The sequence below is a fragment of the Eutrema salsugineum genome, unplaced genomic scaffold (genome assembly GCF_000478725.1).
Source record: "Eutrema salsugineum unplaced genomic scaffold, Eutsalg1_0 scaffold_4, whole genome shotgun sequence".
Lineage (NCBI taxonomy): Eukaryota > Viridiplantae > Streptophyta > Magnoliopsida > Brassicales > Brassicaceae > Eutrema > Eutrema salsugineum.
Window position 1 is genome coordinate 7,763,821 of NW_006256686.1, and position 22,542 is coordinate 7,786,362.

The 22,542-nt window shown below is 36.1% G+C and overlaps 4 protein-coding genes and 1 pseudogene across 4 annotated transcripts; 3 read left to right on the forward strand and 2 right to left on the reverse strand.

Moving 5' to 3' along the window:
* The first annotated feature begins 2,762 nt into the window (after positions 1-2,762).
* LOC18013884 lies at positions 2,763-4,277 on the forward strand (annotated as a pseudogene).
* A 137-nt stretch (positions 4,278-4,414) lies between these two features.
* Positions 4,415-6,661, reverse strand: LOC18013885 (protein TIC 22-like, chloroplastic). The gene is made up of 7 exons (XM_006418786.2): positions 6,084-6,661; positions 5,902-5,976; positions 5,357-5,413; positions 5,199-5,258; positions 5,024-5,104; positions 4,890-4,925; positions 4,415-4,782 (listed from the first exon to the last, which is right to left on the reverse strand). The coding sequence occupies exons 1-7, from the start codon at positions 6,627-6,629 to the stop codon at positions 4,705-4,707; spliced, it is 933 nt and encodes a 310-aa protein (XP_006418849.1). The 5' UTR covers positions 6,630-6,661; the 3' UTR covers positions 4,415-4,704.
* Positions 6,662-6,883: 222 nt separating this feature from the next.
* LOC18013880 (30S ribosomal protein S1) lies at positions 6,884-9,292 on the forward strand. Its single transcript, XM_006418787.2, has 10 exons — positions 6,884-7,223; positions 7,330-7,489; positions 7,570-7,631; positions 7,703-7,862; positions 7,944-8,064; positions 8,147-8,228; positions 8,316-8,419; positions 8,655-8,733; positions 8,836-8,886; positions 8,988-9,292. Exons 1-10 carry the CDS (start codon positions 6,900-6,902, stop codon positions 9,069-9,071), a joined length of 1,227 nt encoding a protein of 408 aa, XP_006418850.1. The 5' UTR covers positions 6,884-6,899; the 3' UTR covers positions 9,072-9,292.
* A 546-nt stretch (positions 9,293-9,838) lies between these two features.
* Positions 9,839-12,371, forward strand: LOC18013881 (transcription factor bHLH77). The gene is made up of 7 exons (XM_006418788.2): positions 9,839-10,767; positions 10,954-11,142; positions 11,238-11,372; positions 11,448-11,519; positions 11,606-11,758; positions 11,849-11,930; positions 12,019-12,371. The coding sequence occupies exons 1-7, from the start codon at positions 10,345-10,347 to the stop codon at positions 12,054-12,056; spliced, it is 1,092 nt and encodes a 363-aa protein (XP_006418851.1). The 5' UTR covers positions 9,839-10,344; the 3' UTR covers positions 12,057-12,371.
* A 1,938-nt stretch (positions 12,372-14,309) lies between these two features.
* Positions 14,310-20,605, reverse strand: LOC18013882 (kinesin-like protein KIN-12B). The gene is made up of 16 exons (XM_006418789.2): positions 20,198-20,605; positions 19,743-19,877; positions 19,564-19,647; positions 19,329-19,454; positions 19,186-19,245; positions 19,034-19,087; positions 18,855-18,947; positions 18,475-18,570; positions 18,173-18,318; positions 17,757-17,906; positions 17,541-17,670; positions 16,172-17,458; positions 15,993-16,091; positions 15,747-15,899; positions 14,861-15,664; positions 14,310-14,784 (listed from the first exon to the last, which is right to left on the reverse strand). Exons 1-16 carry the CDS (start codon positions 20,486-20,488, stop codon positions 14,464-14,466), a joined length of 4,029 nt encoding a protein of 1,342 aa, XP_006418852.1. The 5' UTR covers positions 20,489-20,605; the 3' UTR covers positions 14,310-14,463.
* Positions 20,606-22,542: the final 1,937 nt, after the last annotated feature.

Below are 22,542 nucleotides of genomic sequence, written 5' to 3' on the forward strand. Positions count from 1 at the left end.
ATTATCAAAACACTAATATATAAAATTTATATCATCATAGATATAATTGATTGTATATAATTTTTATCAACAAAATATCCACACGTAGCGTGGACACAAAATCTAGTCTATATCTAAAAATTGATTGGTTAACCAAAAAAAAAGGTCAATCTATTGGTTATATATACAGTTTTTTTTATCTTTTGTGGCAGGTTCGATTTTCCGGCTTCAATTTTTTTTAGAATTCTCTAATTTAATTAATCTAGGTTTTAAAAAAGTTTTTTCATCATGATTAGAAAACAGAAATATTACTTTTCTATTTGTCTTTATTGAAAATGGAAGTTTTCTAAAAGTTTTCTCATTGTAAATAGAAAAATCTTTACTAAATAGAAGGATATTACCAAATCTGTTTTTACAAATCGAGAAAAAAAATTCAGTTAATCAAAAAAATATTTGGTTATATCAATATTTATCATAATAAAAAAATTCTAAAGCCTAAAAAACTATTCATATATATATATATATATATATATATATATTGTTTGTGTCTACTCTCACATTTGTTACGTGTTCTCTTTTCATTTTTGTTTATGTTTTAAGGTTTAACTGAGTTTTCTTTTCATCGTTTCGGTTTAGTTTAGTTTATTAATATTTTCTTTTCTTATTACAATACGATAAATATCTAGCTTTGTTGTTATTTCTTATTTCAATAAGATTGATCTTGATTTCTTTGTTATTATTTTTTTTGTTTTAATTGTATTTAATTAGTATGAACTAATATTTTGATTTTTGATTTTTATGGTATGTGGATGAAACAAATAAAAGAAAGAGCAGCCGTTTAGAAGCAAAATATAATTTGGTGAGGACTTTCAGATCCCTTTCATATTTATTACGTATATTAGTTTTTCGTTTTTCAGTTTTTGTTCTAGGGTTTAGCCGAATTCTTTTCTTTACATGTTTTTTATGGGTTCTTAGTGAAAGACAGAAGTTGAGGTATTACCTTAAAACTCTTAATTATTAGTTTGTCTATATTTTTTTTCTCTAACTTTATTTTTTTCCTAATAGTTTTTTAGATAATATGTATATACATGTAAAAAATTTTTCTAGCTTTAAAGAACAAGGATGTATGAGACGCAAAGTCGGTTACGTTATGAACATATATGATTATGTTGTATAGCTTCCATTGCAAGTTATATTTTAATTTCATGGTATTAGGAAGTTTAGGTTAAAAAATTCAATATGTGTGTATGTATTATATACACATATATGCATTGGTTCATCTACTTTGTTGTTCGTTTGTTTTTTTTTTTTAGTTTTTTGATTTGAACTTAAGCTATGATCTAATTTTTTTTAAGTTACATAAATACGACCTCAAAATTTGGGAAATGTGACTATAAATTCTTTTAAAAAAACTTAAATGATGTTTCATGTATTGCTTAACTCTTTCTTTTTGGTATATTTGTTTTTGTTTAGTTTGAAAAGCTTAATTTTCTGATTGTTCTTAATTTTTTATGTCGATATTTTGGATTTTGTTTAATCAAATGAGTCTAGTTTTTTGGTGTTGTATCTTCTTTAAGACAAGTGAATTATGAAGGATTCAAATTGTTTTGGTATCTTTATTTTTCTTTTGTGGTTTAAGTTGAACAAATAAATAGTTTCTTCTTCTTTTTATATAAAAATATCACAATATTTTTCAAGTGTTTTTTCCTCTCTTCTTCTCTTTGTAGACTACTTTCACGATTTCTAAGAAATTTTTGAATTTCTGCAAAGCTCTTGTCTAGGAAAGATTCGAATCAGATCTGATATTTCTGCAAAGCTCTTGTCTCTAAACGAGCTATGTTATGCAATTGTATTGGCAATCTATTTTCTAACAATCGGGTTTCGCAGGAAGCGTGTGCAAGAAGGTGTCCCTCTTTATTTCCCTGTTTGACGTGACTTGTCATTTACGCTACAAATTTGTGTAGAATATCAGAGTTCATTTTCTGTAAATGTTCTGGAAAACAAATAATTTCGTGTGAAATAATTGAGATTGAAAATACATAGCTCGACATATCATATAGCTGAATGTAGTAATTTCATAAGTAGCTCCTGAAATAAATGCAAATGCATATATGCAATAATGGAAAAAGCTATTTTTAATCAATTAATAATCAATTTTTAGAAGAGCTTAAAACACAGCATTGTAATACCAAGTCACAGAGCATGAGATATTTTACCAACCCTATTTGAAGTCAAAATTCCCCAAGCCAAATAGAGTTGGATAGGCATTACTGTGAGTGTGACCATTGCAGTTAACTTGTTGGGTAGCACTGGACTTCAAGTGTCTCTCACTCTCTTGTCAAATAGAGTTGGGTAGCCATTACTCTCTTGTCATTTACATGGTGTGAAAACGTTGTTGCCGTCTCTACGTTTCTGTCATTTTATTTACTGTCATTTATTCGGATTTCAATATATGTTAATTATTGTATATTTATCTTTTATTTTATTATACATTTAAACAAATTTTGGTTGTTTTTGTGAATGTATGGTAAGCTAACCAATTCCATTTTGTTTTAAGAAAAAAAAGTAAATTGGAAAGAAAACAAAATTGGAAGTAAAATAAATAAACGGAATCCATGTACAGAGGAAAAGGAAAGAGAACACATAAGGGAAAACTATAAAAAAAAAAAACATAAGTAGGAAGATCGGTTGAGGGGCAATCATCAAAACCCTAACTTCTACTTTAAGAGATCTCCCTCGAGTCGCTTTCCTCTTCCTCGGGTGACCAGATCACAAAGAGAGAAACAATGAAGATGTCTGATCTTCCATCGGATTTGGTAGAGGAAATCCTCTATAGGGTTCCGGCCACATCTCTAAAACGACTACGAACTACATGCAAACGATGGAACGCTTTATTCAAAGACAGAAGATTCGCCGAGAAGCACTTTCTTAAAGCTCCAAAGCAGTCTCATGTTCTCATGTTGAAGGCAGCTAAGATTTATGCAATGAACATCGATCTCAATGTTGTTCCTCCGTCTATAAATTTCAAAAGCACACTTGACCTAAAGTATTCTCGTCCTTATTCAAAACAAGTTAATTTAGTTGATGTTTGTCACTGCGACGGTTTGTTGTTATGCACCACCACAGACAATAAACCCTTGCTTTGTATTTGTAATCCATGTTTAGGGCAAACCAGGTGGATCCAAGTCGAAACTGGTGATCACAAGATACAATCCACTAGGTATTCCCCTTCATACTCTAGGTTTGCTCTAGGATACGAAAGCAAACAAACTTGCCGTAGTTACAAAATCTTGATGAGGCGTTGGATTTGGGTATGTGACTGAACAGACAACCGAGTTTCTGGTTTTGATATCTATGAGTTTGCCTCTAATTCATGGAGGGCTCTCAATGCTCCCAGTGATAACAGCTTCAAAATAAGAAGCCGTGGCGTGTCTTTGAAGGGGAATACTTACTGGCTTGCATGTGATGACATAGGCAACTACTTCGTACTCAGTTTTGATTTTACTATAAAGAGATTTAGACGTTTTAGTCTTCCTCAGACTCTTGATCATAGCGACTATAGGGCTTTATCAGTTGTTAGGGAAGAAGAGCTCTCGGTGCTAATCAAAAGCAATAATTCATCAGAGGTGGGGATTTGGGTGACCAAGAAAGATGATACAGAAACAGACTTTTCATGGAGCAAATCCTTTGTAGTGGACTTACACCATACTGCCTGCAATGATGTTATTGTTTGCACGGGTCTTTTAATCGACGAGGAGAAGAGAGTGGCTTTGTTTTGTAAGGTTAGTGGTGGCTACAAAGTATACGTTATTGGAAAAGATGGTAAGTATTACACAGAAGCCCCTGTTCCAAGATATGAATTCTTCTCAAATTCAATTTATCATTGGCCATTTATTTTTTATTATGTTCCAAGTTTGGTTCCAATCCAATAAGGCTAGTGGTTTCTTCCAGCTCTTTTTTTTATTCGTTTTTATTTTGTAGACAAGGTTGTTTGATTAATTTAATGATTTGATCTTTATCATTCCTTTCTTCTTAGTGATGTATATGTAGTTTTGATTTTGTTTTAAATCGAAAAAAAAAACTAATCCGATGGTGATGATGTGAACCTGAGAATGGCTTTGCTTATAAAGAGAATTATATTTTGTCTAGCTCAAAGATGCACAGTTCAAGAAGGTATAAGATATAGCTCACTGTTAAAAGAAGATTGATGGTTTGTTGGTTTTCATTCAAAAGGAAAGTTTAAGTGCGAGCTAAAGGAGAATCTAAAGGAAACAAAATGCAGAGAATGCAAGAACTGATTCAAGGGCTTATTCACTTCAACAAGGTTAAATTGTTGTGCATTAAACATGTTACAACAAGACTCATCTTGAAGCACATGCTTTGAATTTCTAACTGCACTTGTAGGCAAGGTGCTAAATATTATCTTAAAGGCTATAAGATGAATGTTCTTGCCTTCTTGGTATGCTCAGATTTAACAATAGACATGAACAAGAAAAGAAAGAAAAAAAGAGAGGCTAATTTACAAAAGAGAACAAGAACTTGGGATTAGAGGCTTCAGTGGCTTTAATCAGCCTATATTGCAACCTAGCGTCAACCTGAGTTATAAGGAAACTGAAAAACAGAGTTCTACAAAAAAAAACAGAGCTGCAAAACAGGAGAAATGGAGAAGCAACGAGCACCCCAAAAGCTGGGGTTTAGGGTTTTACGATGCTCCAAGGATATCACCTACTCTTGGGTTTGCTCAGTTGAAACCTCAAAACCTGGCGGTATAAACACAATGTCGTCCCAGTTTGACGCGCTTTCCTGCAATTTTGATTCAAAATCAGATTCCTAGGTCATTTCTTATAGGACCTAGAAATGAAAAATGCACAACAGAACTTTTATGGTATATATACTCTTTGATTGCTTACCTTCATCCCCTTGACAATTTCTTCGAAAACTGCAACCTTTGGAATATAAAATTCATGCATTTCATCAATATGAGATGAGAAAATTATGGATTGAACAAGCAATAGGGAGAATAAAATGAGATAACAATAAAAACCTGAATATCTCCCGGTTTCAGAGCAGGGTTAAGCCGGTTCTGTTGGCGTGCAGCTCGTATTAGGGATTTTTCCAAGTCCTCCTGTTAGAGCTCATTACAGCTAAATGTAACTAATGTATGGACAAAAGTGATAACTACACAAGAACATGTCGTGGTCGTGAAAGTTATAACCAACCTTTCTGAAGAAAACAGGGCGAAAAGTCTTGTTATCACTCCGTAGAATCAAGCTCTTTGACTAAAGCGAAACAGTCAGATAGATCGACTTAAAAAAAAAAAAAAAAACAGCCAAGTCATAAGTTTTGAAAGCATTGGTTTCTTTCTTTTGGACATTACCTGGAAAATTGGAACACCATGGAAGTCGTCATCAGTGAAACCAGCTGTTTTCCTTTCCTGTATATATACTCATAATGTAAGCACTGTGCCTAACCAAATGCTGAAGGGAAGACTTATAGGCCAAGTCTTGTTCTCAGATAATTAATGGTACTTCACAATCTCATTACACAAGGTCTACCAAGATTACTTCCTTAAAACCTACATGCTGCAAACAAAAACCCTACAAAACCGAATCAAAGAACCAAAGATAGAACCCTAGGGTGAATTCTACAGCACCCCAAAACTCTCATAAGCCCAAGCCAACCCTAGACCAAGCCATAATGCACTCTCCTTCTGTTAGCTCTCTAGTTAACCGACTCAACTATAGTTGCTGAGCTATCAACAGACCTCAAACCCATTACAAACCACCTAGTATAGTTAAATTGCTTACTAAACTAACAGCAAGGTTTCTCAGTAATGTGCAGAAACTGTACCCTCTATGGTGACAAGCGGCTAAGCTTTTTGAGTATCCAAGAAGATATGTTCTAATGGAAAATCAACTATACCTTGAGGGCATTTTTAACTTGAGTAGACTCCGGGATCAACCTAAATGCCACACCATTAACTTTTAACTGGAACGCCTGCAACAAACAACAACAACACACGAAAATCAACAAAAGCAAAAAAACCAGTGAACTAAGTACGAGAAAAAGAAAGCTAATTGATTTTGGAAATCGAATTGCTTTACCTTGCTAAGAGCAAGAGCTACAACCTTGGAACCTTCTTTCCTCATCCGAGGGTCCATCATCTTCATCTGTTTAAGAAGCGCCTCCGCATCTTCCTCTCTACAGAACAATAAACCCAGAGATTTCCCAGTGGAAGTGCCTGAAACCAACACAAACTCCTCATTCGGATTGCTCAGCGCGTAAACAGGAACTCCCGCCAATCTCTCCTCCATATCTTCGGCGGATAATCCCGCACCCCGAATCGGAGCCGCCGTCGCCACATGGGTCTTCGCGCCGTCGTCAGAGATTCTAGCCCAGACGGGTGCGTTTTTAGAGCCGGAAACGGAGGTGAAGCGAGAGAATCCGGAATCAAGGGCTTGTTTAGCTTGTTCTCGCAAGGAATCGAGAGCAGAGAAGATGTTGGGATGATGCTCATGCTCAGTTTTGTGATTGAAGAGAGGATTAAGTGTTTGCGAAACGTTCTTGAGTAAATTGGAGCATTGGGTATGAATATTAGAGAAGGATTCTTGTAAATTTAGCTGCTTTTGCTGGAAAATGTTTGAATTCATCTTTCTCGGGAAAATTGCTAAACCAGAGTAGTGAAGGGTTTTGCGAAAAAGATTGATCCTTTTGATTGAGAATAACGAAAACTATAATGATCCTCTGTTTCTAGACACATTTACTGTTATCAACACCAACCACTTAGACTCCACCACGTGTGTGTACTTTGACTCTTCTTCTCTTTACTTCTCTCTTCTCTGTGAGCTGACAAGTGCCACGTCACCTTCATCTCTAGTCTCTCACTTTCCCTCTCTCTCTCCTTATCCAAATCCGTTACCATGAACGCTTATCAACCTCCATCTTCTTCTTCGCGGCTTTTGCTCTGCCGCGCAACAATGGCGGTTTTCGGCGGCGCTAATTTGGGCTCTGTTTCTTTCTCCTCTCATCTATTCGACCAACAGTCTTGTTTTCTCTCTTGCCCTCTTAGACTCCTCTCCTCTTCTTCTTCTTCTTCTTCAAATAGAAATTCTCTCCTCTGCGTCGTCAAATCCTTCTCAGGCTCCGTCACCGCCGATACCGATACGAATTCCGATCAATCCTCCGTCCTTTCCGCCTCCAATTCTCTTCTCCGGGATACCTCCGACGATGCCGGATCCACTCGGGTGCGTTTTTCATGCTTCTCTGTTTTGCTTCTGAATCCTTCGACTTCTGAATTTTATGGTGAGAAAGGTTGTAACTTTTTTTTGATGTAATTGACGAATGAAGTAGATGTCTAGCGATTGGAAAACGGCAAAGGCTTATTGTAAGAGTGGTGAGACATTTGAAGGTGAAGTCGAAGGCTTTAATGGTGGAGGCTTGCTTGTTCGTTTTCATTCTCTTGTGGGTTTTCTTCCTTATCCACAATTAAGCCCTTCACGTTCTTGTAAAGGTAACTAAAGCTCTCTTCTTTTCAAGAATATTTCTTTGGAAGAAGTGTCATTGACCGGTTTGTGTTTTCTTACATTGAAGAGCCTCAGAAAAGCATTCATGAGATAGCTAAGACTTTGGTCGGTTCAAAACTTCCTGTAAAGGTAAAATTCTCTTCTTTTGTAAACACAAACCGATTTGGCTTTGAGGTTAAAAAATCTATATATATGTATAGGTTGTTCAAGCTGATGAGGAGAATAGAAAGTTGATATTATCTGAGAAGTTAGCACTATGGCCAAAGTATTCACAAAACGTTAACGTTGGGGATGTGTTTACCGGAAGAGTAGCTTCTGTTGAGGACTATGGTGCTTTTATCCACTTGCGCTTCGATGATGGTATGTATTTGCATTAACCAAAGTTTCATTTGATTGCTTTCTTCTTCTTCTTCTGAACTTGTTACATTGATGGTATTATAGGTCTTTATCATCTAACCGGACTAGTGCATGTCTCTGAAGTATCGTGGGATTATGTTCAAGATGTTAGAGACGTACTACGCGATGGTGATGAAGTTCGGGTCATAGTCACGAATGTTGACAAGTGAGTTTCTTCATTTTGGTCATTTTTACTAGTCATGCATACATGATACATATCTTTTAATTCAAGAGTTGTTTCATTGCAGAGAGAAATCAAGGATTACACTATCCATCAAACAACTAGAAGATGATCCTCTTCTTGAAACATTGGACAAAGTGATTCTGAAGGTAAAACAATGTTGTAAATGTGTTTTTTTGTTGTTCTCTTGTTTGGTTCTTAGTGTGATGTATAATAGATTCTGAATATTATTACAGGACAGCTCTGCGGGATCTCCTTCGCTAAGCTCTAACAATGGCGATACAATTGAACCTCTTGCAGGTCTGGAATCAATTCTTGAAGAGCTATTACAGGAAGACGGGTAAAGACAAGATTAGGAGTTACCATTTCAGTCTTAATGAGTCTCTCTGCATTGCATCTTCTCAAATAATAAGTGAATCCTGACTAGATGGAGATTGTTGATTGCATTAGTTTAGATTCTATGTTTTAGGCAGAACCATCTAAAAAATTAAAGAACATACTGGTTTCAATGTGTAAAGCTACATCTTTGATCAATCCTTATATTCATTTCCTATGAATTATCTCTAACATTGCAGAATAGAAGCAGTGAGAATCAACCGGCAAGGATTTGAGAAAAGAGTGGTTTCACAAGATCTTCAACTTTGGCTCTCAAATGTGAGTTGTGTTTTTTCATGATATTCCAATAAGCATATACTATTGTTTTTTGTCTACGTTGTGAAAAATTTTTCTCATCCGTTGCATCTCTATTTCTCGCAGACACCACCTTCTGAAGGGAAGTTTGTTCTTCTTGCACGTGCTGGAAGACAGGTAGCTATCCCTTGAATCTTATTTTCATGCGTTTGTGGCTTATATTACAGATTGGTTCTTGGTTTGATTTGATGTAAAACGTTGTTAATTCAATAATTCAGGTGCAAGAGATACACTTGACTACGTCTCTGGATCAACAAGGAATCAAGAAAGCGCTTCAGCGAGTACTAGAACGCGTCCCATGAGAACCCCTAAGAGATTTGCTTCTTGGCCACAAAATTAGCTCTATGCATCTCTTTCAACATTTGGTCACTGTACTTTGATTCTTTATCAGCACAGGCAAATGTACTTCAAGTGGGATCTACTAGTCCTTCAGAAAGCTAAAAAGGCAATGCAATTCATTTGTATGTTGTATGTCACAAACTACCTATGAAAATATATGTTTATACTCAATTGTTTTGGTTCACATTATAAACAAATTTACATACAACTCAGAATACAAAACATTCAAGATCATTAATAACAACAAATAAGTCATCATCATACTCAGGATCTAACCTTCTTCAAGTCAATTATTGACTTTTTGAAATTAAACAAACAGCTGACAACATTTCCATGTTTTGGTAAGTATCTTCCTTATTTCTTTTTTTTTTTTAAATTAGTCTCTTAACCAAGAATAATTAAACATGATAATAAAAATCTTTTTTATCCTTTTGTTTGTTTCTCCCTCCCACAACTTTCCTGTCTCTGCCATGCACATGCTCTCTCTCTCTTCTCTCACTCCAATGATTACAGAGGCCAGCCTAAGCAGCCTACCCACTTTCACCATCTAATGTTCCCACATTAACATAAACCCACGTAAGATTCTTCTCCTTTTGAACTGTAAAATTCACTCTTTCTTTTTTATTTTTCTTTAATTAAAATTAAAAAATATCTTATCATTACTTTCCCTCTTTCTTTTCTCTTTTGTCATTTTCTCTTAACCTCCTTCTTCTTCTACTTCTGCTTCTTTCCCTCTCTTTGTTCAGTAAAAAAGTCACCGCCTTCTCTTTCCTCTTTCTCACTTTGATTGATCAATCATTCTTCTTCGTTTCTAAATTGCTAACCTCTTTCTTTCTCTTTCTCCTGCTTCTGCAAATCCTGACTCATTTCCGCTTTAACGAAAACTAAAAAACCCAAAATTGGTTATAGCTTGTTTTGCTTACATTTTCCTGGGAAATCCAGTCTCTTTCTCTTCTGGGTATAAGCAAAACACTGTCACTTGTTTAGAGTCTGCGAAGAATCACACAGAAACAACAAAAAGTTTGGTCTTTTTTCTACTTCTCGATTTGGTTGTGTTTCAAAAAATCTCATTTTTCTCCAGGAAAATCTCTCAATTTCCCATGTAGAAGCAGCTTTCTCTTTTCCCCTTTTTTTGCTTCAGCGAAAGTTTCAGTCTTTCTTCAGAGTTCCCCAGAGAAGTTATTGAAATTTCCACTCAATTTTGTAGTCACAAATAGTGAGTCTCTGCTCTATTAGATGAACATGGACAAGCAAACGGAACAAACCCTAAATTACCTACCTTTGGGTCAGAGCGATCCCTTTGGCAATGGCAATGAAGGAACCATCGGAGATTTCCTCGGAAGATTCTGCAACCCTCAAGAGATTTCACCATTGACTCTACAATCCTTCTCCCTCAATTCCCAGATCTCAGAGAATTTCCCGATCTCTGGAGGAATCCGATTCCCTCCGTATCCAGGACAATTCGGATCCGATCGTGAATTCGGGGCTCTCGGGTTGCAGCCAACGACGCAGGAGAGCAACAATAGCTCGTTGTTGGATCCAGATTCGGTTTCCGCTGCTCAAACCACGAAATCAAACTCCAGGAAGAGAAAATCGATCCCCACTGGAAATGGCAAGGAATCTCCAGCTTCATCGTCTCTTACAGCTTCCAATTCCAAGGTCTTGATTCAAACACCTCTCTTACACGCTTTGTGTGTAGACTATTATAGGAAACTCTAGCTTTCTTGATTCATTATGTATTTTGTGGAGACTATATCTATAACATGACCTTTAGTGTGTTCTTGATGTTCTTGAGGATGTTTAAAACTCTGATGAGAAACGGGTTGATTTGGGATTTGTGATCAGATTTCAGGAGAGAATGTTGGATCCAAAGCTGGGAAGAGAAGCAAGCAGGATGAAGCTGGGAGCAGTAAAAGCGGAATAGAGAAGTGCGAGAACAAGGACGATGCTAAGCCTCCTGAGCCGCTCAAAGATTATATTCATGTTAGAGCTAGAAGGGGTCAAGCAACGGATAGCCACAGCCTCGCTGAAAGAGTACGAACACCTTTGAGAACCGATCTGTTTTGTTGTCGATGTTTCAGTTCAAATTTTACAATTGTTGATGTTTTTTGCTGTGTGTTTGGTATTAGGCTAGAAGAGAAAAGATCAGCGAGAGAATGACGTTGCTTCAGGATCTGGTCCCTGGTTGCAACCGGATTACAGGGAAAGCTGTCATGCTTGATGAAATTATAAACTATGTGCAGTCCTTGCAGAGACAAGTCGAGGTAAAATCCGAAATGTTCTTGAAATTGGAGCTGAGTATTTCTTAAATCTTAAACTCGCGGTCGGTTTTCTTTCAGTTCTTATCTATGAAGCTGGCTACTATAAATCCAAGGATGGAGTTCAATGCTAATGCTGCTTTATCCACAGAGGTAAATATTCTGTTTTTCAAGCTTTGATTCAATGTTGCTCTTATCGAAATGTTCTGTATCAATAATGTGAGCATCTGTATGTGTAGATGATTCAACAGGGAGAGTCTTTAACGCAGTCTCTTTACGCAATAGCATGCTCAGAGCAAAGACTTCCATCAGGATACTATTCTCTTGGCAAGAATATGCCAAGATTCTCAGACGCACAATTCCACTCGAGTGATGGATTTGTTCAACCTGAGGTAGTTTACTAGCTAAATGTCAGATTCTAGAAACTGCGTTTTTGGTGTATAACTTTTCTCTAATCCGTTTGTGTTTCTGATTGATTTCAGACACCAGGATTCTGGGAAAATGACCTGCAAAGCATTGTTCAGATGGGTTTTGGAGATATACAGCAACAGAGCAACAACAACTGTAAGAAAAATTAGAACCATCGTCCCATTGTGAAATTTTTTAGAATCAGTCTCTCATGCTAATTTCTTTTAATCTTTTATGTTTTCAGGTTCTGAGCCAACACTTCAGATGAAGCTTGAGCCATAAAGCTCTGATTAAAAAGGTGTTTGTTATGATTATATCTCTGTACATACAGAAACCAAGTAGTGATGAGTACGGAGTGAAACATGTGGGAATGAATGTTTTACTATCAGTTCTTCTTCTTTGCTTGTGCCTCTGTTGATTTCTTCTGAAGCCCAGAACAAAAACAAAAAAAAAAAACGTTTCATAATATGTAAAAAATCTGACAAGAACGTTTTCTGTACCATCTCTGTATTATTTACAATTGTTATGTATTATTTGCTCAACTTGTAAGAAACGAGAATAAATTTGTTCACTTCTTATATATATATATGAAACAATTACACCTATAGACACTTTCCTAAACTAAAATTACACTATAGACACTCAACTCATTGGACACTTTTCTGTGTGTAAAAATCTATTATATTCTCAACTAAACATATCAATCGTAATTTATAGTTTACACACATAGAATAGAACTATCATTTTCTAAATTTACAGTTTAGAGTAATTTATGTTTTCTTACATTTTTTTTTGCTTATAATTCACTTATGTTTTGCTTTGAGTTCACTTTTATTTTGGTTATTTCTGCAGATTTGTTTTAGTATTCTAAAAAAGTATAACATATTGATAGAATTTCAAAACAAAATGATTTATCATAAATACTTTCTGGTCACACAAGCCTTTCTATATACACTCTTTTGCAATCGTCAATCACACAGGTCATTCCACACTTTAGACATTCCTCACAGATTCCTCATGCATGCTAATACAAGACGACACCAACATGATTTGTTGTTACCGTACTGTACTATCAGAACCTCCCCACTCTTCATTCTCTTGTTCATCTTCTATATCCCATATTTTTCTCGTAGCCTGAAATCTGCAGAAAGACAGGTAAAACATATCAAGTTTTTATTACTTATTTCAAACATATTACAAAACTGGCATAACAATCAGACTTCAGACTACCATCCATTTCAGACTAACAACATGATCATGTATGTATTCATGTGTGTCAGTTTAGGCCTCATGACTGTGTGAATCTCTAGTGAAAGGGGTTCCGATTTCTATATAAAAACAAATATTTACGACATAAATTAAGAATATGTTCTTCTATCTTCTTACATGAAGAGTGTAAATGTCTAAATGGAGTGACGACTATTCTCTCAAGCTGAGGAAAGAGAGTAGAGAGTGTTCTATAGATAATAGATGTATTCACTTTTTAGATAGATATAAAATGCTTCATCAATCTGATTCGTTTATATATAGCTAAGGCAATGCACATGCATACAACATATGCAAAAAAAAAAAAAGGATATTTATTATTATTTGAACTTTTTGCGTACATGAAATACATTTTCTTGCAAATTTCTTTAGGAAATAGATTTCCACGCGTCACGTTTTAGTTCCTCTAAAATTCGGATTGTTGTTAAAATCTAGGGCAAATGCTGAAGCTAGCATTTCTTTTGGTAACTCGTTTGCTCCGTTGTTAAAATAAAAACTTAAACGTGTCTAGATAGAAAAAATTACGATGTATTATTTTTACAACCAAACATTAATACAAGACCCAGAGACGAAAGATTTTCCGTAAATGGAGTAGTCACAGTAATCACTTGTCACAAGCACCCCAAAAACGAATACAAGTTAACTCTTGACAAATCCGTATTTACTATTCTCTCCGTTTTTTATTAATTGTCGTTTTAGAAAATTCTGTTTGTTTTAAATTAGTTGTCGTTTTCAGTTTTCAATACAATATTTATTAGTTTTTTATTTTTTACAATTATTTTTATTATGTAATTTGTTTTATTATTGGTTGAATTGTGTTTAAATAGATAATTAATGATGTTTTTATATTGAAAAACTAATACAATTAATGTTTTCTTAATCTGTGTGCATAACTCCAAAACGACACTTAAAAAAATACAGAGGGAGTATAAAAAAGGATATATATAAAGTTGGGAATGTAGATGTGAGGAGTTAGTTGACTCCGAAGAAGATACATAGGAAAAAATATGAAATTTGAAAAAAAGGTTTCTCTAATTAATCACAAAATTTTGAAGTAAAATAGCAAATCTATATACTGATTTATTTATGTTCGTGAAATGATCTGAGAAGCTTACCTTCAGAAACCGCCTTCAAATCTATTATATTTTCCCATTGCAATATTTTTGTTTCCACTGAGCTTTTATCTATTAATTTGATAAATCAATTTCTCTTACAAGGGAATCTAACAAAGACATCTTTCAGATGAAACATGGATGAATACAATAATTGTAAAATTGTAAATTGATTTTGTAGGATATAAGAAATACAATGAGAGGTTTGCAAACTTTAGTTCTCTATCTCACAGAATCAGATCAGACCTCAAACAATGTCTTGTTTTTTTTTTCTATACACATTACAGAAAAAAATGTTTGTCAAAACGAAATTATATGTTGCACCGGTCATATCCCGAGAACCAAGAAGGCTCGACGAGCTTTGACAACTCTGAGTCTTTCTTGTAAAATGGCTCGAACTCTTCTCTCCATTGCTGATCACCAGAACTTGCTGATGATGGTTCCACTGGCTCATCATATTTAGCCATAGCATCGCCATTAATAGAAGCTTGCAAAGACTCTATGGGATTGTGTGACTCTGCAATGTGATTTTCTTGGTTAAGAGTGCTGATTCCGGTTTCGTCTTTCCTCTTCAATTTATCAATCTGTTTATATGCTTCTGACGCTTCATACTCTGCATCCATTGCCCGTTTCTGCGAATACACAAGCCAGAGAGATTTAATTAAGAGTCATATGATAGTTTTGATCTTTAAATGTTTAGAAATGTACCTGTGCAAATTTCAATCCTTCTTCAGCTTCCTTAAGTCGAACAAGTAACTCCCCTGCTGCTTCAACAGCTTCTGCTGTGTCTCTCAGTTGTGACTGGAGACTCTTGTTCTCATCTCTGAAGTATTGTGCCTCCTTCTCTCTTTGCACCTTTAAAGCTGAGATTTCTGCTGCAAGCGCGTTTATGAATCTTGACTCTGCTCCCTTGACTCCTGCTTTAGCTGCTGCTTTCTTAACATCGTCGATTCCTTCTCGGATCCTCCTGTGTCTTGCGAGCAATTGTATATGCTTCTCTTCCAGGTCTGCGTATTGTTCAATCATCCGTGCATGCCCTTGCATCGCCATCTGGATTGCTTCGGTTAACTCTTCTGTGCATCTTTTCTCAGTGTCCAGCTCACGCTTCTGCTTCTCCATTAGCTTCCTGTTGGTATCAAGCTCATTTCTTAATTCCTCAGCTAGAGAGATCCAGTTGCTCTCCGCTTCAGTCCAGCGAACTCTTTCCTGCTCTAGTGTCTTCTCAGGACTTTCGTCCATTGACTCAGGGATGGTATTAAGTGGTGGAGCCTGATTAGGGTCACAGGTGTATGTCAGCTTAAGCAGTGAAGCTCTTTTCCGAGATGATGTAAGAGAAGTGTCAGTGTAACAATGTAGATGCGCCTTTAAATCTTGAATCTCTTCCAATAAGACTTCCCTTTCTCCCATATCACCATAGAAGTTTTTGGAACTTTCGAGCTCTTCTTGCGCTCTTTTCAATTCAATCCTCGTCTGCAATACTTCAGGGTGGTTCTCATACATGTCCTTCAGTAGCTGCAGCATTATACGTATGTTAGGAAACTTTTCTGCATCGATTCAAGAATCTTCTAAACAACGCAAACCAAAAAAAATTTACCTTATGCTCATGCATGAGAGATGCAAATTCTTCATCCAGGAAATCATCTTTAGATAACACTCCGTCCATGAGGCTTTCAAGGCGAACGATCTTGTCCTCCCTTGTTTGTCCTATGATTGCATTGCACTCTCTCTCATGTTTGTACTGTTGCACCTGTTTAATTTGTTAGAGACAGTTAAAAAGGTTCTCTTGCTTTGTGGAAACTAGAGAAAGCTTTCAAAACCAAAACATAAGCTAGGAACATACCAGCCGATTAAGCTGTGATATTTCAGAAGCCTGCTTAGTGCAGAACTCTTCCAGGGCCATTTCTCTTCTGATAGACCCTGCTAAAACCTTTTCCACTGCCTGTAAGTTAAGAAAACTCCATCATATCGTTACACTTTACAAATGCAGAACGCAACGCAAAATATAATTGAAGTGCTTACTTTAGGAACTTGGAAATTGGACTTCTCTGTAACTTCTGAGTTGTCAACCGGCACTAACTGGAGATTTGAAATGTCACTTGTTTCTGGGGCATCGCATTCTGCTATGCATTTGCATTTAGTGCACAGTACTTCTTTTGGGTTCTCTTCCGCTATTATATCTGCTTCGAGATACGTTTGCACACCTATATCAGCCTTACTTAAAACTGTTGAAGGCTTGCAATCTAGAGCTTTGTAGGAAAACCCGAATGTGGATCGTCTTTGAGCGGTACTTTGGCGATAAGAGTCAAGAAGTTTCATGCCTCTGTGGAGGCTAGCCGCCAATTGCTTAGTAGGCACAGGACAAGCTTCACTTTTATGTGTAGACAAAGCACTATATAGGTTGAACACCTCACTGGACATAGCCGGAGAAGGTTTCAAAACTTCTGTAGTTGATTGGTTCTCTCTGTCAATATCTTTTTGTGATGCGGTGGACATTGATGATGTCCTCAAGCTTTTCCTACTACTTCTAATCTTAGGAGAGACGCTCTCAGTGGGAGTGGTTAGTACAGGAGAAGCACTTACTGGATCTATACTGAGGCAAGGTGACACAGGATTTACTGAGAAGTGTTCTGTATCATTTGAAGTATCAGGTACTGATGCAATTGCAGAAACAAGAGCGTCAGGAACTAAGTCTTGACATGATGGAACATTCTCCGCCGTGCTTGGTGCATCGCCATGGTTTGAGCCGCTAATACAAGAATGAAGAGAGTTGGTTGTTGAAGCAGGCTCTACAGTTGAACTATGATCCATGGTTTGCTCAGTTGCTTTGATCTGATCTGTGATGATGCCGCTTTCTGCCACAGTTAATACATTATCAGTAGTCGCTGTCTCATGATTCTCAGTTTGGCAACTTGCATCCTCCATATTAACATCTGTGTCTTCCGGAAACTGATTTCCTGTAGATTGGCCATCAGATGATTTAAGGTGGGAGTTTCTGTAATTTTCATCCTTCAGGGCCACAGTTTGTAAGGATGAATTTATTCTCTCTACTTTGCACATCTCCTGATTGTTCTCCTCGACAGTTGGAGATGACTGCAAGCCTATCTGAGCGCAAAGCCTTTCAACAGCCTCCTCATCAATTTCCATCTCAGTATCCCCATCATCATCTCCATGGGCTAATGACTTTGGATGACTCAGGCCAAAGCTTCTTAACAAACTCATACTTCTACGCGCATTCCAGGAAGTGGTATAAGCTGTGTTTGGGTTGGTTGGGCTGTTTCCATTATTCTTCACCCTTTGCAGTTCCTCCTGCACAGTTTTACATTAGAAGTTACATTCACATCTGTATAATTGTATTTATAATCAATAGGGTAACTAAAAGAATGCATACCCTCAGCTGGCGTATCACTTCCCGCAAGAAATTTACATCATCCTGCATTACTTCATTGACAACAGCCTTGTTCTGTATCGACTTTGCACGCTGAGCAAATCTCAAGGTGCTGAAGGTTTCACTTCTACAACTGCAGTTTAGGATGCAATTTTATTTTGCAGAAAAGTTGAGGGTAAAATTATTTTGTAGAAAGGTAAAGGTTCTCCATTTAAATACCTTTGCGAGGGAGAAACTGCACAAACCATAGCTAACTTTGCATTCCCACCAAGAGATTCCTGTAATAGAAATGTCAGCCTGGAATCTCTGTAGGGTATATGCCTTTGCTTCCCTGTTTGTGAAATTTCTGCGAGAATGTTGATCAAATTCCTGCAGGTAAAAACTCGTACAGTTAACATTTAGCTACTCTTCTCAGTTTTAAACTCCGTAGAATCACATCTGTAAAATGTCAATAAAAAAAAAATATGGCATAGAAGTCAAAAGTTTACGACCAATTTTTTCAAATTTTGTTCCTTTTCCCCTTAGTTTTGGTCCTTGTTATCAAAATTCAAATTCCCTCGATAAACAAAATGCATTATTGACTGGAAAAGAACAATCAACAAGCAGCCAGATCAACAAAATTATTCTGATCTTACCCAAGTTGAGAAAGTGATCGATTGATATTCCCAGCTTCCTTCAAACGTTCTCCTGCGGCACCAGTCGATTTTTGTCTTTCGGAGCCAGCCAAATCAACAAGATTTATTCTACTTGTTTTGAAGCTGCTTAGACCATCTGCAGCACTCTATTACATGAAAATGCTATTAGATATCGATTCCCCATAACATTATAATAAACAATGAACTAAATAATTGCTAGACTAGTAAGCCTCATAGCCTATTCTCAAAAACCTTACAGTTGCCAATAAACATTAACAATTTATTAAAGGATAACAGCCAACCTTGCAGTGGGACTCAACAACACAAGTAAATACACAGTGTGACCTTGAGCTCTCTGCATTTACACTTGTTGCACCAGTCCTTCTGTTAGCCAAGCCCTGCACCAGTTTCAGATGCCAGTTTCAGATGCAAGCATTACTACTGAAGATACTCATTTCAAAGCAACAAAATAGCTCAGACTGTCAACAGTGCAAGACGTTGACATGCTATATAAAGATCTTTTGTAGTCATGTTATTTCTGAAATTTCAGTTTGCATAGCATCGGTAACAAAGCTGAAACCCAAGTGTACATGTACGTTTGAGCAATCACTTCAGAAATCTATCAAGAATAGAACGGGATTATTTTCCAAAGAGGAACATGATAGGAAATGGTGTAACAAACCTTAATCAGAAGTTGTGACAAATCCTTCAAGTTTTTAACATAGCCCTCAGTCAGATTTTCAACATAAACACCGGACTTGACATCTTCTCTAATCTGGTACAATATAAATTAAAAAAGATTGAACACATATTCTCTTTCCTTAAAATGTAAATCAAGTTAAAGTTGTAAGCTCTTTTTACCATCAGGTTCTTTTGGCTCGGATCCAAAAGATCTGTTATTTGCTCGTTGTATATCTGAATGGAAGATGGAAAAGAGAACCACAAATATCAAGCTTTGAGAAATGAAAACATCAACCACATCGACAAACTAAAGTAGCATCTACTCATCGAACCTCAAGAAAAGAACATCGGCACTGGTAAGTGAGCTGCCTTTCAGCGTGCTTCACTTGCTCCTGCAAGCAAAAGACAACCTTTAAATATGCTGCCTCTTTAACAAGATGAAACGGACTGAAAGTAGAAAAACACCAAACATCACCTCACTGATACGAGCGAAGAGCAACTCGAAGACACGTGGTGTCAAACCTCTTTGGTCACCACTAAGGTGCTCTTCCAACAATCCGTTTGCAGGACCCCACATGGTATACGTTTTCCCACTACCAGTCTGATGAAAAGTGTTTTCATGATAAAAGTTCAGAAGTTAAAATCACAATCATCTGGTTAAGAAACTGCTATTCAAGCCTAAAGCAACACTTTGAAGAAATGATAAGAACCTGTCCATAGGCAAAAACAGAACTGTTAAATCCAGCCAGACAGTTTTCTACAAGAGGGGCTCCCACAAGCTGAAAGATTTCATCCTGCAAAGAATACAAGAAAGATAAGGAATTAGCCTATCTAAATCGTGTGATGCTATAGTATAATGACACCTCAACCATTGACACTAAACTCTTACCTGAGTTGACTCCGGGTCAGCAATTGAATCAAACGTGAAAGTATGTTCATTAATTGTGAGGGCATCGCTGGAAATCTTCTTTACTATCATCTCCTCTTCCTCACCTTTGCTTGGAGGCTTCATTCTGACTATAACCTACAAAAACGAGACAAGGGCTCAAGTTGAGTATCTTGTGAGGTGACATTAATATCGTTGAATATGCAGCAGCAACGACTTCGAGATTAGCTTGAACACTACAATGTCCCATTTATCAAAAATCATTTGTTATTCAGCTAGTTAATCTCTTGCATTTCTCCTTCATTTCACTTGTGAGAAATCGAACTAATTGTAAGTGACATTTCAGGTCTCCCTCACATCACATGAAACTAAAACCTTCTAAAAATACGGATTTTCCTAGACAATCTCCAATTTCTGAGCAATTAACAACAAAAAAAAACATCGAAAGCTCAAAATACCTTTACACCAGAGTCTGAAACCCCAGCGATTCCATTTTCCGACGCAGCGTCCGCGATGAGCTTCCGTTTAAGAGGATTAGACGACGGCGGACGCGGAGGCAGTGGACTCTTCAGTTTCGCCGGAGATGACCTAGAATCAGGCATCAGCGAGTTCAGATCCGGAGGTGGAGCATTCTCTTTCGCGGATCTCAGCTTTCTTTGGGACTTTGATTTAGTCAGGCTAGGGTTCGGCGATTGCGGCTCTCCGATTTCCCGCAAGATAGCGTTTCTTGGCATCATGAAGTGCTTCATCTCTCTCTGAAATCAATTCGAATCTCTAGAGAAGAAGAGAGGAAGAGCGAAAATCTGCTTCTGTTCGGGCAAAGCAACGAGGAAGAAGGGAAGGAGAGAGAAGGAGAGAAAGAGAGAGAGCCGTTAATGGCGAGAATTTGAATTTTCTAGATCGAAGCACTTGTTTTCACAAACATCACATGTGTGTATATTCTCATCTATCTATCGTGACCGCGAGATGAATCCAACGGTTGAGAAAAAATAAGGGCCCATGTTTTGTTTGTTCGACCGTTTGAATTTTTTTTTCTTATGATATTTCAATCCAACGTGGCACGTGTGTTTTTAGATTAGGTTGGGTTGGGCTTAAAAATAAAAGCCCAACTGAATATCGATTAATTACACAGACCAACGAAATTCAAACGGTATGTATGATTAGGGAAGTTCCTTTGAACTGATTTGATTAATTATTGGGCTTTTCACTGAGATTTTGCAAGCTATTTCTCGTTATCTATATAGAGAATATTTGATGAATTTTAAAAAAATTATATTTAATTAAATTTTGTTTAATTTTATGAAATTTTCCTATTCAAATTCATGTTTTCTCAAATTTCTTTCCTCTCATTTTTTAAGTTCGGAGATGTAATTTGGGTATTGGATGTGGGTATCATCAGAATTGGAGAAAAAAAGAGTAGACTAGTTGAAGAAATAAAGTCTCGTAGTAGTAAAATTGGAAGAATCTTAAAAAAAATGGAAGGTGTTTGGGTTATATTGCAATGAAATAGATAAATCGTAATCAAATATTTTTTTTATGAGATTATTGGCATTTAGACACAAAGATGACCGTCAAGAAATTAGACCAGGAAGGATGACGGATAAGACTTTCCCCTAATATGTATGATTATTTGTTCGTGTGAAAGTCTTATCTGGAGAAAAAAAATATATATTACTGATTGTTTATATAGTAAAAACTCTTTAAATTAATAATGTTGGGATTTTGATATTTTATTAATTTATAGAGTTATTAATTTATAAATTTCTAATAAAAATATTTATTTTATTTTTTATTAATTTAAAAAAATATATTTTTTTAAATTTATTCATTAAAACATTTTTTCTTAAATTAAAGATGATCTACAAAAAAATTTAAATTTTAAATAAATAAAAAAGTTTTACTAAACTCATATTTTAGTAGATTATCTCACTTATATATTTATATTAATTTATTTATAATAATTATCAATTTATAATATTAATGGAACTATATTTACGTAAGAATTTTGTTAAAATTATTATTTTATTATCTTATCGATTTGTATTAAATTTTGAACCGGCCCAACATAGAACCGAAAAAAATTATTAATTTATAGAATTTATTAATTTATAGAATTTATTAATTTATCGAGTATTAATTTATTGTTTTTCTACTGTATTATTATTGTTATTTATTTATACAATATTTCTCGTTACATTTAAAATGTTTATGATAGTGTTTTATGTAGAAAAAAAAATCATATTTTTTCGCATAGGAGGGATTTGATGCAACACGGTGGCTAGATAGGAATCTCGTTCGTCTTTGTACAACTCTAGGATTAATTAAAAATGACCTCATTGTTATAACACATATCATATATGGACTCTTATACCGGCCCATTAGGCCCATCAGGGCATTGTACTTAACCTAGATTCCCTATGTACTCTATATATACATTACAGTGATTAATAAAGTTTCTAAGTTTTCACAACACGTTATCAGCACGATAAGACTCTCTGAGCGAAAAACCCTAATAAATCCGGCCACCACCAAAACCCTAAAAGCAAGTCGAAACTTAAAAGACGCATATCTTCCAAACCGTGAGGAACCAGAAGACGATCTACATATCAAATCGAAGCCCTCGACGAGACGAATCTACTGGTGAAAACCGTTTGTCGATCCAACGTCGGACGCGCCCTCACGCACACTTACAGTACACGACGATCAACCGAAAAAAAACCAGATCCGAGTTTTTTCTTCTTCAACCAGCAGCTTCTCCAGTTTTGGTGATCAATCCTTGGAATTTGTAGCGGCTAACTGAGGT